The sequence below is a fragment of the Sinocyclocheilus anshuiensis genome, unplaced genomic scaffold (genome assembly GCF_001515605.1).
Source record: "Sinocyclocheilus anshuiensis isolate Anshui unplaced genomic scaffold, SAMN03320099.WGS_v1.1 scaffold167, whole genome shotgun sequence".
In the NCBI taxonomy this organism is placed as follows: domain Eukaryota; kingdom Metazoa; phylum Chordata; class Actinopteri; order Cypriniformes; family Cyprinidae; genus Sinocyclocheilus; species Sinocyclocheilus anshuiensis.
The window spans coordinates 1,032,917-1,048,829 of NW_015552552.1; the positions used below are offsets into that span (position 1 = coordinate 1,032,917).

Sequence of the window (15,913 nt, forward strand, 5' to 3'; positions counted from 1 at the left end):
GCACTAATATATATATATATATATATATATTAACATAAAATTATATCATAATAATAATAATTATTATCTTTTTATATCAGTTTTAGTTTTCTTTTTATTTACAGTTATTTTAGTACTTATTTCTAAACTTATTTCAAATTTTTATTTACTTTGAGTTTTTCATGTAATATATGTATATTTCAATTGATTTCAGCTTTATTTCAATTACCAAAAATGTTTTAGTAGTTTTAGTTTAATGATAATAACACTTATTTGAGGTGCTTAGCATCAAACATTTTTAAAACCCATGCTGTATATAAATATACAAAAAATTGTGGCCCTATTTAACCCTACTCTGCAACTCAAGAAACACTGCACATCCTGTTTTCATACTGTGTTTTAGAGAAGGTATATTCAGTGTTTTGTCTATGTGTCGACAGAGAGTGTGGTCAGAGCGCTAATGACGTGGTGGACAGGTTTGCCCGTGAGGTTGTGTTGTCACTGCCGGCGAGCTCGTTGGTTCTGACTCGTGGTGATCTCCCAGGAAACACACTGCGCTACCTGCACTACTGCCAGGGTCTCCGGCCAGACCTCAGCCTTGTTGACCAGGAGGTCCGTAATCCAGCCTGACACATGTCTAATTTATTTCAGCCATAAACACGCTACTCTGTCACTGTTTCGAATGGCTTTTAAAAGCCGGCGTTTTGTGATGCAGATGATGACGTATAGCTGGTATGTGGCAAAACTCCAGAAGCATTTACCTGGAGTCACGTTTCCAGGGTGCTGGTGGGATCCAATCAACACCATGGAAAAGAAAACATTCAGCATTGAGCAGTTTCTCAAGCACAATATGCAGTAAGATACACACACACAGAGGTCTGTGTTCATATTCATATGCCCTCTTTATATATGCTACAAGTGACATTTAAATTATAATTTGTGCATATTTTTAATAGAACAATTTGCTGAATGCACTAGAGATAGATTGTCATCTGTTACCCCTTATACCACACTGCAAGAGCAAAGGAGATTAACCATCTATACTGCCTCCCTCCACCAGACGGCAGTATTTCCTTGGTAAAGCCCCCGGCCTCTGAGAGGTGGGCAATACGCACTTCAGTCATTTCCCTGGGAAGCAGAACAGAGAGAATAAGAAATAAATACTTGAGGAAAAAAAAATCAGCAACCTGATTGTTTTGTTAAGAGAGCCAGTTTCTATATCCCTGCCATGTGTATCCTGTGATTCAGGATCTATAATGGCTCTAACGTAACAGACAGGCTTAAAAGCTTTTACTCAGTTCTACTCTAAAATACTCTACTTTAAAGATTTTTTTTGCTTCTTGCTGGATTATGCAGAGAATGAAAGTATATAGCCTATATAGGCAGTGTCGGGGAAAGTTACTTTTAAAAGTAATGCATTACAATATTATGTTACTTAGTTACTTTTTATGGAAAGTAATGCGTTACGTTACTTTTGCTGTATATAGGTAATCATTTAATTTGGTTTCCATGGGGAGTTTTTTTAAAACATGTTGTTCAGTTACAAACAGAAGCAAAACTATCTATAGCAGCACTTTATAATAATGTTCATTTGTAACATTATAACATAACATTATTATAACACAATATATTATATTATTATATTATAACACAAGATTTATGTACCTTTTAATAATAAATATATAGGAATCTTAACTTAGTTTTCTATTTGAATGTAAAACATAATGAATGTTATTATGAAGATGTACACATTTGCTCTGGGTTTGTCTACAGCAGGCCAGTGTTTGCATGTATTGGCCTAACTGAGGGTGACCCCAGCTGGGAGAGGAGTTTCTCTCGTTGGCCCTGGGGCGTCTGTGAGCAGTTAGTACCTGTCAAAACCCCATTTGACCCTGAAAAATGGGCCCAAAAAACACTTGACCTTTACAACTGGAGCCAGCCACATGACAGGTAGCACGATTACTTGTGTTTGTGGTTTACTTAGGAAGTGACATATTGCCTGAATACTTTTTGGTAATATGTGGAATTTAATGTTTCAAGCTGAAATGAACATTAGGCTAACAGATTTGTTATTTTCATACAAATTATGATTAGAGGGCCAAAGTATTGATAAATAAAGACTTGTTTCTTGCACAATACTGTTATGACCTTAAAACACTTTTACAACAGTGCATGATTTGTAAACAAATACATTTTGATGTTTGCATCACATAACCAGCTCCATATGTATAGCATTTCTGATGCAGTAAACTTGCTTGATAGCTCACCTGGTGTAGCATTGCTCTGAATCACGATTCACGACACTCCACAAAAGAGCACTAGATAGGGTTTAGTGCAGGGGGTAAATTTTTGAAGCTTCATAAGCACCACTGACTGGACGTTTAGTTTCTGTGAAAATCGAACACGCTATTTTGCACCAGTCACTGGACATTTTACTTTGAAAGTGCAGTGAAACATGCCTCAAGCAGCGCAGTATCATTTTGCAAACATGCACCCACAGGCATGTTTTTTTCATGACACTAGGCAGTTTAATAAACCCACATGACATGGAGAAAAAAATTATATCGCTTATAGCACCCCTTGTGGACGTGTCACTTAAAAGTGCAGCACAATGTACCTGGATCAGTGTATTCCAGGTTTTGTAGATATCTAAGCAATGAACATTTTCATGGTACTGTGATATATACCATGGTGCTAATTGAACAAATCTTGTATAATTTTATCTGCTGTATTTTTGTGTTCATTTGGTTTTATTTTGTGTTTGTATTATTCCAACTTATTGCCATGAAGATAACCTTAGATGCTGACATGGCAATAAAAATAAATAACTACTAGTATACCATGGTGCTAAATGATTACTATATTCATTTACTACAGCATTCACATGAGGTTCCATGGATCTCAAAGAATTTCATGGTACTTTCCATGGTACCTGTCTGAAATCCTTGGTATTACCACGTTGCCATGTCCAAAAAAAAAAAAAAAACCTGTGTAATTCTATGGTGTTTTTAAGTGCTTATGTTAGTAAAAATGTTATGTTATTGAAGAAAGAATAAAATTGTGATTAAGCTGTCATTAAAGATTGCAATCAAAGATGTTTAGGATCCTACAAATGCAAAATGTTCAGTTAAACATATTTTGTCTGTCTAACTGGCAAGTTTGGCTCAGCTATGCTTAGATTTTGTGAAAAAGGATATGAAATTGATCAGAAACACTTTGAATCAGTTTTTCTCAACTCCAATGTCGAGTCAAGTCACACTTTATACAATACAGATTGTGCCAAAGCAGCTTTACAGTGTTAAACAGAAAATTGTTTTTCAATAATGCAAACAAAATTCAATTCTCTAAAAGAGGACAATGGTAAACAGTCAATTTTCCAGTTAAAGTCAGTTCATCATTGATTCAGTGACGTCAACTTCCAGCTCTGTTCAGTTCTCTTCCAGTAGTGTCTATGTAATCAAGTCGACAATATTGCCAAGTCCCCAACCAAAAGGTGTCAGTGGCAAGGAACTCAGACTCCATCGGTCTGCCAAATTAAATAAACGTATATGTAAATAAATGTTTGAGATGATACTAGTTAATGTACCTTTAGGTTCATCACTGGTCTGAGCATCCTTACCAGGTGCACTCCAGCACCATTTTACACCTCGTGCAACCCATTGAAGTGTTTTGGTCTTTGCTGATATTAAAGTGCACTTAAACACTGCTCTGACTTCATGCTGTGCAGACAGCCTCCCTTTCCATCTTCAAAGTCGTTATTAGTCCGCTGACCCCACCCTAATGACTTTCTAAACTGCGGCGTGTCAATATCTGTGTATAAAGTGAAATTAGTTCTAGTCTCCAGCACTGAGGCTCTCTGCAGCCGGCTGGTATTCAGCAAGTTAATCGGGGTTGAATGGTGTGACATTACTCTCCTCTCACCCACTACAAGCGTGTCCATCCCTGCCTGCCAGCCAAATATTAGCGGGGAAGTCACATGCTAAAATATTCCTTTGAAGGAGAGGCCGCACGTTTATGAGCGATGTAGTGGAAAGGAAGAAATGCAGAAATATATGGGTCGTTCACCACAGAGAGAGCTTCCAAAGACAGGCGAGGTTGAAGATCAGCTGTTGTATGGTTTGAAGATATGCAGAATACGATTCGCTGGATTACTGGCTGGTTTTAAACTTGTATTTCAAGTCCGTACTCAACAAGACTGCTTTGATGCCATCTGAATGTACATAAAAAAAATAATGTTTTTTTCTTTGCATATCATCAACTTGGTTATTTTTTGAAAGTACACACTTATGAAAGTAAGATTAGCTACTCACAGCTAATTAAATGACATTATAACGTTTGTTTATTCCACCCTGGCTCCTGGGAGAGAGTTGCCAATGAGGAGATGTGGCAGGCCAGGTAATACACGGGTTACGGATCTCATCACTGTATCTACGCCAAACCTCAGTATATAGCGACAAAGGTATACTTGGGTGCTTTTATTCCATCACTTTTTAGGATGAAGACAGCTTTTTTCCTGTTTGACCTGGCTGAGAACATGGAGAAGGAACAGCAGGCCCGTCTCAATGAACTTTCTTACAATGTGAGTAGGAAATGACATCATATATTAGCCTTTTTTGGAATGACTGTGCTTGCAATGCAGCTTCCAATAAATATTTTTATTGTGTTCTACTTCATATGATTCAGTGACTCTCTCAAGATGTACCTATTTCATTGCTGGATGAATCAGTGTTTTTAAATGAATCTCTTGAATGAATGATTCAAAGACAAATACATTTACTTTATTATTAACGGGTCTTTTTTGTAATTAACTGTTTAAACATACTCTTTGTTTAGATACTGTAAGCCCAGTCTTAATTGTGGCATTTTATTTAAGAAATTTCAGTTTGAAAATCTAAAATATCTTATTGGCATACTATTACAGAATGTTCGCTTTCGACAGTAATTTGCATGGTGAATTTTTTCATGTTTTTAACAACAAAAAAACAAGATGCACAGTGAGCATCATGAAAGCGGCAAAGCGGCTCTAATGCAACATTATACACACAATCAAAGCCTAAAATCAAAGCTTACCTAAAACCTTTAACACTTTCTTTTGCTACCTTGCAAGCTCTGCTGTTTCCTTAAGGAAATGCAAATCTAGTTTGTCAGCATTGATGTGTCGTGAAATTATTTGTAGACTGAATACAGTTCCTTAAAACATCACAGCTGATGTCTTCTATCATTTATGTTGTGTTTTAAAAACCATTTATAAACCTGTTTTAAAAAGTCTCTTTTAAAAGTTATTAATATTGTCTATTATACAAATAGTTAAAGCTATGTGGTCCTTTTTTTATTGACAGCTGTATTGTCAAATAGTGGATACCCAGGTAGACTACCCAGCAAACTGGGATAAGAACCTGGCTCTTGCCGCAGAATGTCTGCTGCGATCAGGGGCAGAGGTCATGGTCTAGATTCCCTCCTGAGTCGCAGCATCCGCCACTTCAGCCACTACCTTCAGAGAGAACCCACCGATCCCCAGAGCAAAGCCATCCGCTCCATCATCACACATCTCAAGAAAGAGCGCGAGAAACTCAGAGACAGACAGAAGGCTTGAGACAGGAAGTGACATAAGTTGTCTGAAACAACACAGAGAGCCTGCAAAACACTGAAATCACCTACGACACTACATAGGTGCAGATAGCACAATAAGGTAAGAGGGAGGGTCGTAAATATGAAGAAAGCTGTAAAGACGAAATTTAAAGACAGTGCAGGTATGACTGAAGACTAACTGATGTTTAATGTGTATTTTACCAACACTCAGATTCATCTCAAAGTAAATTGAACTCAAAATGCTAAAATGGACCAATCTGTCACAACATGAGTTTTATACAGAGATCTTTTATATTGTAGGATATGAGCTACTGATCCATAACCACATCATTGTAACATCAGAGTAAACTGTTCATTTAGTTGACAGACATTATTTCATTAACAAGATGATATAGTGGTCGGTTATAAAAATCAGGGATTCATTTATATTTCCTCAACATGCTAATCTCAAACATCTACGACTCCAAGATTCAAGAGAATTTCCACAGTGAAGGTAAAGGGACACAATTTTCTGAACTCTAATAGAATTTGTTGTATTTGTGTAGGTTTCTTTTGTAATAAAATTTTCACACTTTGTGAATGTTAATGTGCATTGAGTTGATGATCAAAGGTGTCCTTAACCACTCATTCCGCCTCTCCCCATCTCTCTTTTTTGAATAATTATCATTTGCCCCCCGCTGTCATGCATCTCTCTCTCTCACTTTAGGATCACGAAGGTCTCAGATTGAGATTGAGGGGGGTGGGGGGTAAATTTGGGCACAACCATGAGAGATTAAGAATGACCCATTAATCTGGGACAGATTTGAAAATACTGCATCCTTTTCCCTGTCTCTTTTTTCTGCTTTGTCTATCTCTCAAAACAGCTTTGAGTCTTCAACAGAAGAGACGTTACCCCTATAGGGAGCCCGCCAACTATTGTTTGATTTTAAAATGATATATTCTGATAGAAATTTTGTTAATATAAACAATTTTGTGTTTTGTGGTCACTGGATGATCAATGTAAAATGTGGGTCCTAAGAGCAGCGAAAATCAGCTGGTTGAAGAATGGTTTCATCCTGAGTTCAGGATGTCAGCTACACCTTATCACAACATATAACGTCTCCCCTTCTCATGTACATTCATCTCTTCTTCCACTGAGCTGCTTTCTCTCCGTCCCTCCCTGTCCCTGTTTTTGCCTCTCTCTCATCTGAGGGATTGTGTGAACCCATGGAATCGCCATGACCGTGGATGCAGGCAGGGAGCCACAGCAACACTGGAATGTGGGGTGCCTGAACAGATAAGAGCTGAGAAACCCAGCCAGGCAGAGGGAGCAAAGACAAGCAAGCGAGACGTAATAAGTACATAGGATGGTGTATATGGCACGATAGGACAGAGTTAGACAGGAAGTGCTAGAAAGAGGCGAATGGACACTGACAAGACAGAAATTAAATCGCAGCACAGGGACTTTGAGACAAAAGAGGGAAGGTAAGAGAGAGGCCCATGAATGGTAATCCTTGAGAAAGAGCCAAAGAGAGCAGTGCAGTTGCACACACACATTCATAACATGGGAAGCCAGCCTTATTCCTCTTTGCATTTCATTTACATCCCTGGCTGTATCGACCAATCGGATTGGGAGCAAAGCCCGAGGCTTAGGAGGGGAATAAAAAGATGAAAATGCCTTCGCTGCTCTCATCCCTCTCTGATAATACCCCCTGTTTCTCCTTTCTCCTCTGCACACCGGAGAGAAGTAGATACTGTCCGAAATGCCATAGCAGAAGCGACACCTCCGCTCCCTGTGCTTTGCCGATAGACCTCGCCAGCGGCAGGCCTAAAAAGGGGGCTTTAGCTGCTGGGCCAATCTCCTCTACTTCCTCCTGCTGAGGGAGTGGAGGACCACGGAGGAGGGTGGAAGGGATGGAGACACAATATGTGAAATTGGCTATAATGTGCGTGCCACATTACAGACTGGAGAAAATGAAACTTGTCCAGTGTGGAAGATCACTCTGTGTTTAGACAGAAGAGCATGCTTTTCTGAGACTGTCTAAAACCGAAGTCAGCTGCCTTGCTGCTCAATAAGTCAGTGACTTAACAGACACCTTATTTGTATAAAGTTATGAGGAGTATTAGGCCTGTTTGCTCCTGGAGGGCCACCTTCCTGCAGGGTTTAGCTCAAACGTGCTCTAACATACCTGCTGGAATTTTCTGAATACCATTAACACCTTAAAAATACCTTAACTGGCTAGTTTAGATGTGTTTGATTAGGGTTGGAGGAAGTGGCCCTTCTGGAGCAGGATGGGGCATCCCTGTCCTAAGGTAACTCACAAAAGGTCTTAGAAACAGTACTGAAACTATTTGTGTCAGAAGAAAACCACTGTTAGAAATCCAGCCTGGCCCTCATCTTCTCCATGTGACCCTTCAGTTTTTGATCCACAAACAAGCCCTTAGAACTGCCAAGACATGTCATCTGCCGCACCATCTCACCGTCATCCCTCCTCCTAAAGTCTGCCTTCTCCATGTCTTCATCCCTCATCCCTCTCTTTAATAAACCTCTGAACAATGGAAGGAGAAATGAGAGGGATTAGGCAGAGGCAGGGATTGTCTCCATTTCTCTGGATTGATTCTTGAACCTTTGTTTAATCCCTGGCCCTGGACCCACATAGCTGTGATTGACTGCCTCAGGTGGGTTGTTGGAAGCTGGTTGAGGAGTGAAGAGATGAAAACTCTGGCTGCTGTACTGGGGGTGACACTGAGCGGCTCATGTCTGTGGTGGTCCTAGTGTCTTTGGGAAGCCCTGATAAGAATGAGGCCATGGAGCTATTGAGGGAATAGATGGATGGATTCCACTGGCTGGAGTGCTTCTAGACAGAAGGTTGGATCCTTTTGATGATTTAAAGGGTTAGTTCACCCAAAAATGAAAATTAGCCCATATTTTACTCCCCATTAAGGCATCCTAGGTGTATATGACTTTCTTAATTCAGGCGAATCTAATCGGAGTTATATTAAAAATTGTCCTTGCTCTTCCAAGCTTTATAATGGCATGGATGGGTGTTTTTGTTCAACAGTCCAAAAGTAGTGAAATAAAGTGCATCCATCCATATTAAAACGTGCCTCACACGGCTCCAGGGGGTGAATAAAGGCGTCCTGTAGCGAATCAATGTGTTTTTGTAAAAAAAAAAAATCTGTATTTAAAACGATGTAAACAGTTTAGTGTAGCTTCCGCTAACTGTCCGCACTGTGTGCGCATTCTCGAGAGACTGTCTTTTTGGCAGATGCCGCCGGACATAGGCATAGCGCATGCGTGTGTGTCTCGCGAAAACCAACATTTGTTTACAGGACATGTTTTCTTTACAAATCCTCATTTTGTACTTCTAATTCGTGACTGGCATTTTGTTTTGTTTTCTCTCCGTCGTGCTTCCGCGTTCGTCACTAATCACTGGTGCATGTGCTATGCCTACGTCCTACATCATCCGCCGGAACGGCTTCCGCATACGAGAGTTAGCAGAAGTGAAAGAAAGGTGTTTATAACGTTTTAAATATGGATATTTTTCTTACAAAAACACATAAATTTGCTGTTCGTGGCCCCCGGAGCCGTGTGAGGCACGTTTTAATATGGATGGATTCGCTTTGTTTGACTACTTTTGAACTTTTGAAAAAAACACCCACCCATGCCATTATAAAGATTGGAAGAGCAAGGACATTTTTTTTATATAACTCCCATTGGATTCCTCTGAAAGAAGAAAGTCATATACACCTAGGATGCCTTGAGAGTGAGTAAGACATGGACTAATTTTCATATTTGGGTGAATTGACCCTTTAAATGTAGGTTATGTGTGTGAGTGTGATTGAATGTTTGAGGCCACCTGAACAATTAATCCAATTCTGAACATGTAGAGTTTGATCACTTCAATTCAACCAATTTAACTCCCAAAAGACCCCTGAATTTTCATTAAATCTGTATAGTGTATGGAGATCCAAACCAAGGTGTCTTGTGTTGACTCATTCATCAATTTTGATACTTTGTCTCTCCACCACTAGTTGCTCTCACCAGCACTGAAGGTTTAGAGAAGGCCCATAACTTAAGTTTACAGGTCCTAGGACAATAATTGTATACTAAAGGTCGGCCCTTCTCCCTGTTGCCCAAAGAATAGACCAGAGTTTTTAAACACCTGTGGGCTCGTTTATAAAACATGCATACACACAGATTTGCCTGGAAGCTTCTAGTAAGCCTGAATACCTTGATTAGCTGGTTCAAGTGTGTGTAAGTGGGGCAGGAGGTAAACTCTGCAGGACAGTGGTCCTCCAGGAACAGGTTTGGACACCCCTCTTTTATAATATAATCCTGAAGACCTTGATCAGGTGTGTTTGATTAGGGTTGGAGTTAAAGTCTGCAGGACAGTGACTCTCAAAGGAGTAGGGTTGAACATAGAGGACCTTCTTTGGACCTCCTAGTAACAAGACTAGATCTGCCAAAACATGGCTACCATGGACATCTTGAGATTGATGTACTGCATACATGCGTAGAACTGTTTAGGAACTTGTATTTTGGAACTTATATCACTCCCAAATACTGTTGAAGTACTGCCTATATGTAACATCTGTCTACACTCAATCATTTGTTCAACTGAGCAACAGACCTCACTGTGATAAGACCATTGTGATCCTTTTGGAATATCAAAAGAGACTAAAGACACTATGACCAACAGCCGTTTCATAAAAGATCCTTTAGCTTTGCAGCTTACCAACATAGAATAGCCTCATTTTCTGATACTTGTGTAGATCTATTTAAATAATGGTGAGGTAAACTCACAAATTAAACACCTTTATGAATGCCCACAGGCTCTGAAAAAGGACGTCTCATTGTACAGAAGAAACCCTCAGAAAGGGTAAGATGATATCTTACCTTTCATGTGATTAGTTGCTCCAAGTGAGTGGATGTGTGTTTGTGTATGTGCCCAGAGCAGTGTTTCCAATTAAACTGACCTGTCTTCCTTCTCCCTCCGGTTCTAATTTTGTGCCACATTAAAGGAGTGTGACGCCATTGAGGACACAGAGCCACATTTTCATCATTTGCTGCCTCAATGTGCTTGCATCCCCTTGCATCTGTGGCTGTGAATGCATGCCTGGGGAAGAGGCACAGCCACCATCCACTGAGAGAGAGAAACAATATTCACATGTAGCTGCAATATCAAGTATGTTTTCTTTAATTTACTGGTATATAATGCATTTAAATTGTTTCTATTTATAAGTCATGTAGTAGCACCTTTCTAGCTCTTACCAAATTATTAGATCTTGAAGGGTTAGTTCACCCAAAATTCCCAGAAGAGCAACACGACAACATATTCAAAGAGAACCTATGGATTTGGTGTTTCCTTACTTCTAATAACAGTACAAAGGAGCACTATAAGTCTCAAGCCATATGATAACTTTTCGTGAAGAACAGATTGCAATTTCTGTGAATAACAAGTGGCAGTTTGAATACACGGAAGTGCGAGTGACATTTGAAAATAACAGTGGAGTTGGAAAATGACCAGTTTCAGAAGAATTTTAATTTTTTGGGTGAATTATTCCTATAGCCTCTCAGAATATCAAATCGTGTTTGGATCCAAACAGCATGTTTTTAATAAAATACCAGCTTGTTCATTACAGCCTCGTTGATGGTCAATCAATGGATTAACTTAGAAGGTTACTGCATACTGTAGTTTCATTGGTTTACAATTCATATTGCAACAAACATTTAATCAGGGATTGCTTGGTTGACACTTTTTCATGATTTCTTGTGGAAAATATCTGTGAAGGGCTTAAACGGATGAATCACGTTTTGAAAAGTTTACATTTCCACCCTGACAGACAGGAGCTAATCGCAGTATTGGAGGAACATTGGGAAAATGTTTCATAATGGGCAGACACCGGCTAATCTAAAAAGCTCCCCATTTACAAATGGAAATCCCAGGATCCAATTGGGCTAATGAAGAGAGTTGAGCGGGATAATACGATGTGCTGTAATGCTGTGTAAGAAGCCTGTAATGTTGTGTTGGTGGTGAAGCCTGTGTGCTATGAGTTTTGTGACTGACTGGAGAGACTTCCAGAGCCTGAAGGCCTGGCTGCGGCTCTCAGCGCCTGCCTCAAGAGACCTCTTCCTGGTAAGATCTGTCTTTCTCGCCCTTCTGGAGGAGGAGGGAATTCGGCATGCTGAAGTGGTGCAGAATGGACTCTCCTCTGATCTCTTGCCCCATCCGTTCCTACTGTTCTCCATCTGTTTTTCAGTTTCAGACGTGGGTTCGAACAGAAAATGAGCTGAATGAGTCTTTCTCTATGTCTTGCTTTCGCTGTTGCTCCGCTTGCACTTGCTTCTCTAGTAAAATACTGTGTTGATATCATGGGACAGTGATGGAATTAGATGGTAATAGCATGGTACTTTTATATCCCTTTGATGAGAAGAGCAACACGACAACATATTCAAAGAGAACCTATGGATTTGGTGTTTCCTTACTTCTAATAACAGTACAAAGGAGCACTATAAGTCTCAAGCCATATGATAACTTTTCGTGAAGAACAGATTGCAATTTCTGTGAATAACAAGTGGCAGTTTGAATACACGGAAGTGCGAGTGACATTTGAAAATAACAGTGGAGTTGGAAAATGACCAGTTTCAGAAGAATTTTAATTTTTTGGGTGAATTATTCCTATAGCCTCTCAGAATATCAAATCGTGTTTGGATCCAAACAGCATGTTTTTAATAAAATACCAGCTTGTTCATTACAGCCTCGTTGATGGTCAATCAATGGATTAACTTAGAAGGTTACTGCATACTGTAGTTTCATTGGTTTACAATTCATATTGCAACAAACATTTAATCAGGGATTGCTTGGTTGACACTTTTTCATGATTTCTTGTGGAAAATATCTGTGAAGGGCTTAAACGGATGAATCACGTTTTGAAAAGTTTACATTTCCACCCTGACAGACAGGAGCTAATCGCAGTATTGGAGGAACATTGGGAAAATGTTTCATAATGGGCAGACACCGGCTAATCTAAAAAGCTCCCCATTTACAAATGGAAATCCCAGGATCCAATTGGGCTAATGAAGAGAGTTGAGCGGGATAATACGATGTGCTGTAATGCTGTGTAAGAAGCCTGTAATGTTGTGTTGGTGGTGAAGCCTGTGTGCTATGAGTTGTGTGACTGACTGGAGAGACTTCCAGAGCCTGAAGGCCTGGCTGCGGCTCTCAGCGCCTGCCTCAAGAGACCTCTTCCTGGTAAGATCTGTCTTTCTCGCCCTTCTGGAGGAGGAGGGAATTCGGCATGCTGAAGTGGTGCAGAATGGACTCTCCTCTGATCTCTTGCCCCATCCGTTCCTACTGTTCTCCATCTGTTTTTCAGTTTCAGACGTGGGTTCGAACAGAAAATGAGCTGAATGAGTCTTTCTCTATGTCTTGCTTTCGCTGTTGCTCCGCTTGCACTTGCTTCTCTAGTAAAATACTGTGTTGATATCATGGGACAGTGATGGAATTAGATGGTAATAGCATGGTACTTTTATATCCCTTTGATGCTTTTTGTTTATGTCTACTTAAAGGATACTTAAAAAATATATTTTTTGAATAAAATAGCAGATTTTGAGAGTTACACATCTGTTTACTGTAACAGAAGATCCTAACAGGGAACATTTGGAACGTTCTGGCAAGGTTCTCTAAAATGTTATGAACAAATATTCTTTTGTTCAAACAAAATGTTCATTCAAAGTTATCTGGTCTTAATAAAGTTCCCAAAATGTTGGCACAAAAATATACATCATTCATGGATTTTTTTATCTGAAACATTTTAGTTGGATGTTCATCTAACATTTTTTTTTTTTAATTTTTCTACTTGTTTCAGAACGTTCCGAGAACATTCAAAACTAACGCTCCCATAATGTTTGCAAAATCATTAATAATGGAATATTCCTTTAACGTTCGCAGCCAAGAAAAAAACATTTCTCAAACATTTAAAAAAATGAGAATGTTATAAAAACTTTCTTAGAAGATATTTTTGATAACTGAGATGGTTGTAAGTATTCCAGAGTTTGGTTTATCACAAGTTTCGTCAGCTATTTTGAATTCATGTTGTCAAAAAACATGAAATATACAGTAAACAGGACAATCATATAGAATTATGGGTAAAGGTCAAAGATAATCATTCATGGTAGTTTGAATGTAGCATTAGACCGTGATGGGGAAAAAAATCGCTTTTTAAGACTTATACACTGTAATGGACCTCTTGCATCAGAGGGTTAACTACTATTAACTGAATGATTATTATAATACTGTACCATGGTACTGGTATCTCATATAAAGGTATTACCTCTTGTACATGTCCACAAAACATGATATTACTATGGTACCATGCCCAAATAGTGTGCCCTCTCTTCTAATGCCTGTTTCCTTTCTACCCCTTGTTGTCACTCGTTTTCACCAATGATGGCCCCTCCCCCTTCTCTCGTGCAGTCGCTTTTGCAGATGTGCACAAACAAGAAGAGATTAAAGCAAAATGAATCTAAACAGACAAACGGAATTAGACTGACGGGTGTTGGTGGCCTGGGTTGGAGTGATAAACACAGTGATGCCGTGTGTGTGTGTCTGCGTGCGTGTGTGTTTGTGCATGTGTGCTTTCTAGTGTCTAGAGGATTACCAGTGGTTAGGTGTGTATGCTGGGTTGATTGCTTTTGGGTACTGCAAAGTGTTTGTATAATGCATTCTGTTTTTGTAATTGTTTCTTTTATAATTTCTATGTGACATCAGCCTGAACCCAATGTTTTCACTGCCACAAATATTTATACAAATTAAAAAATGTATAAGCTTATATATATACTGTATACTAAAAAGAATACTAACATATATCATGGTGGATGACGCATAACATACTTTTTGTTATTGTTATATAATAATGTTAACATCAATATTTAGGTTTATCAACATTTATTCATTTGTTTTCATAATTTTTAATAATGCTCAATGGTTCATTTTAAACAAAGAAATGTTAAAAGTACAAATATTCTCTTAATGTGAGGTTAATTTGCATGCTTAATATATATATATATATATATATATAAATTTTAAATAGCTTTAGTTGTGCCATTTCTAAAACTGTTCATGGCATCTTCCCACTTATTGGCAAAATATGAGATAATTAATAGTTCAGCAAAAACACTACTACTTTTCCACACTGAATTCAACAGAAGACACACTGGCATCTAGAGTCACTGCAGAGCCTTGGTGCAAGTCTTCAAAGTGTCTCTTGTTCGATGTGTGTGTGCCCAGTCAGCAGGCATAAGTGTGTCTGAAGGTGAGAGTGTGTCAATGGCCACTAATGGGTTGTTTTGGCAAGCGTGTGGAACATTGGTCTCATTTTAGATCAGATGTGTGGGTGACCACCTGATTCCTATATATCTACGCTTACAGAACTGCCAATCATTTTTAAAGCTTCAACTATTTAAAGCCACAGTGTGTAATTTCTCCACCATTAGTGGCACTAAAATGACTGTTTTCAAACAGTTTTCCCCATTTTCAGTTGTTCATACAAATGGGCAGTGCTATACTAAACACAATGCCATTGGTTAAATTAGAAAATGACTTGTCAGCATAAAACAGAGCAACTTAAGGCCAGAATACATTACAGTCAGGACAAGCTGATGCTAGTTGCTGAAGGTCAGAGCCAGTCTTCAGATTTGAGTTGACAGATTTCATAGAAAAGTGCGTAGTGTATGATCAAAGACTTTTGAAAAAAGACACGATTTTTATATATTTTTTTGCTTCAGACTATTTTTTTCTTTCAATCAGAGGATAACAAACATGCTTGATATTTTGAGCAGATTTTAGAACACATATTGTTTTTGCTTGTCACGTGTCTCCTAGCAACAAGTCACACGTTTCTGCCTGAGTTTGTGTTCAGAATGACTTGAAAGTCTGGTAGAATGTGATCCTCAGTCATTTGTGATGGCCAGTTTTTCCTCTGTAACTATTTACCAAGTTGGCATATGTACGATACCTGGTGTTTGAAAATCTGTTCAGATTTTATCAAAGAAGAAAAAAAATGTAGGGCAGGTCCTTGTTTTATACATCAATTCTTCATTGGATGGAGGCAGTGGTGCAAGGTTTAAATGAAGATTTTGATTAAAGGGATAGTTCATCCAAAAATGAAAATTCTGTAATTAATTACTCACCCTCATGTCATTCATCTTCGGAACACAAATTAAGATAATTTGGATGAAATCTAAGAGCTTTCTGACCCTGCATAGACAGCAAGGGTACTAGCACAGTCAAGGCCTAGAAAGGTAGTAAGGACATTGTTAAAATGGTCCATGTGACATCAGTGGTTCAACCTTAATTTTACG

General features: G+C 38.8%; 1 protein-coding gene and 1 long non-coding RNA gene across 2 annotated transcripts in view; both read left to right on the top strand.

The window, feature by feature from the left end:
- LOC107664440 (transmembrane protein 260-like) overlaps positions 1–1,968 on the top strand; it is a 9,127-nt gene extending 7,159 nt beyond the window's left edge. The window contains exons 5-7 of the mRNA XM_016455008.1: positions 420–591; positions 695–834; positions 1,753–1,968. Of these exons, the coding sequence (XP_016310494.1) occupies positions 420–591; positions 695–834; positions 1,753–1,933 (493 nt within the window). The 3' untranslated portion in view covers positions 1,934–1,968. The remainder of the gene's footprint in view (positions 1–419; positions 592–694; positions 835–1,752) is intronic.
- A 2,353-nt stretch (positions 1,969–4,321) lies between these two features.
- On the top strand, positions 4,322–6,290 carry LOC107664441 (uncharacterized). The gene is made up of 3 exons (XR_001631453.1): positions 4,322–4,374; positions 4,474–4,558; positions 5,319–6,290. It is a non-coding gene; the product is annotated as an uncharacterized LOC107664441 (long non-coding RNA).
- Positions 6,291–15,913: the final 9,623 nt, after the last annotated feature.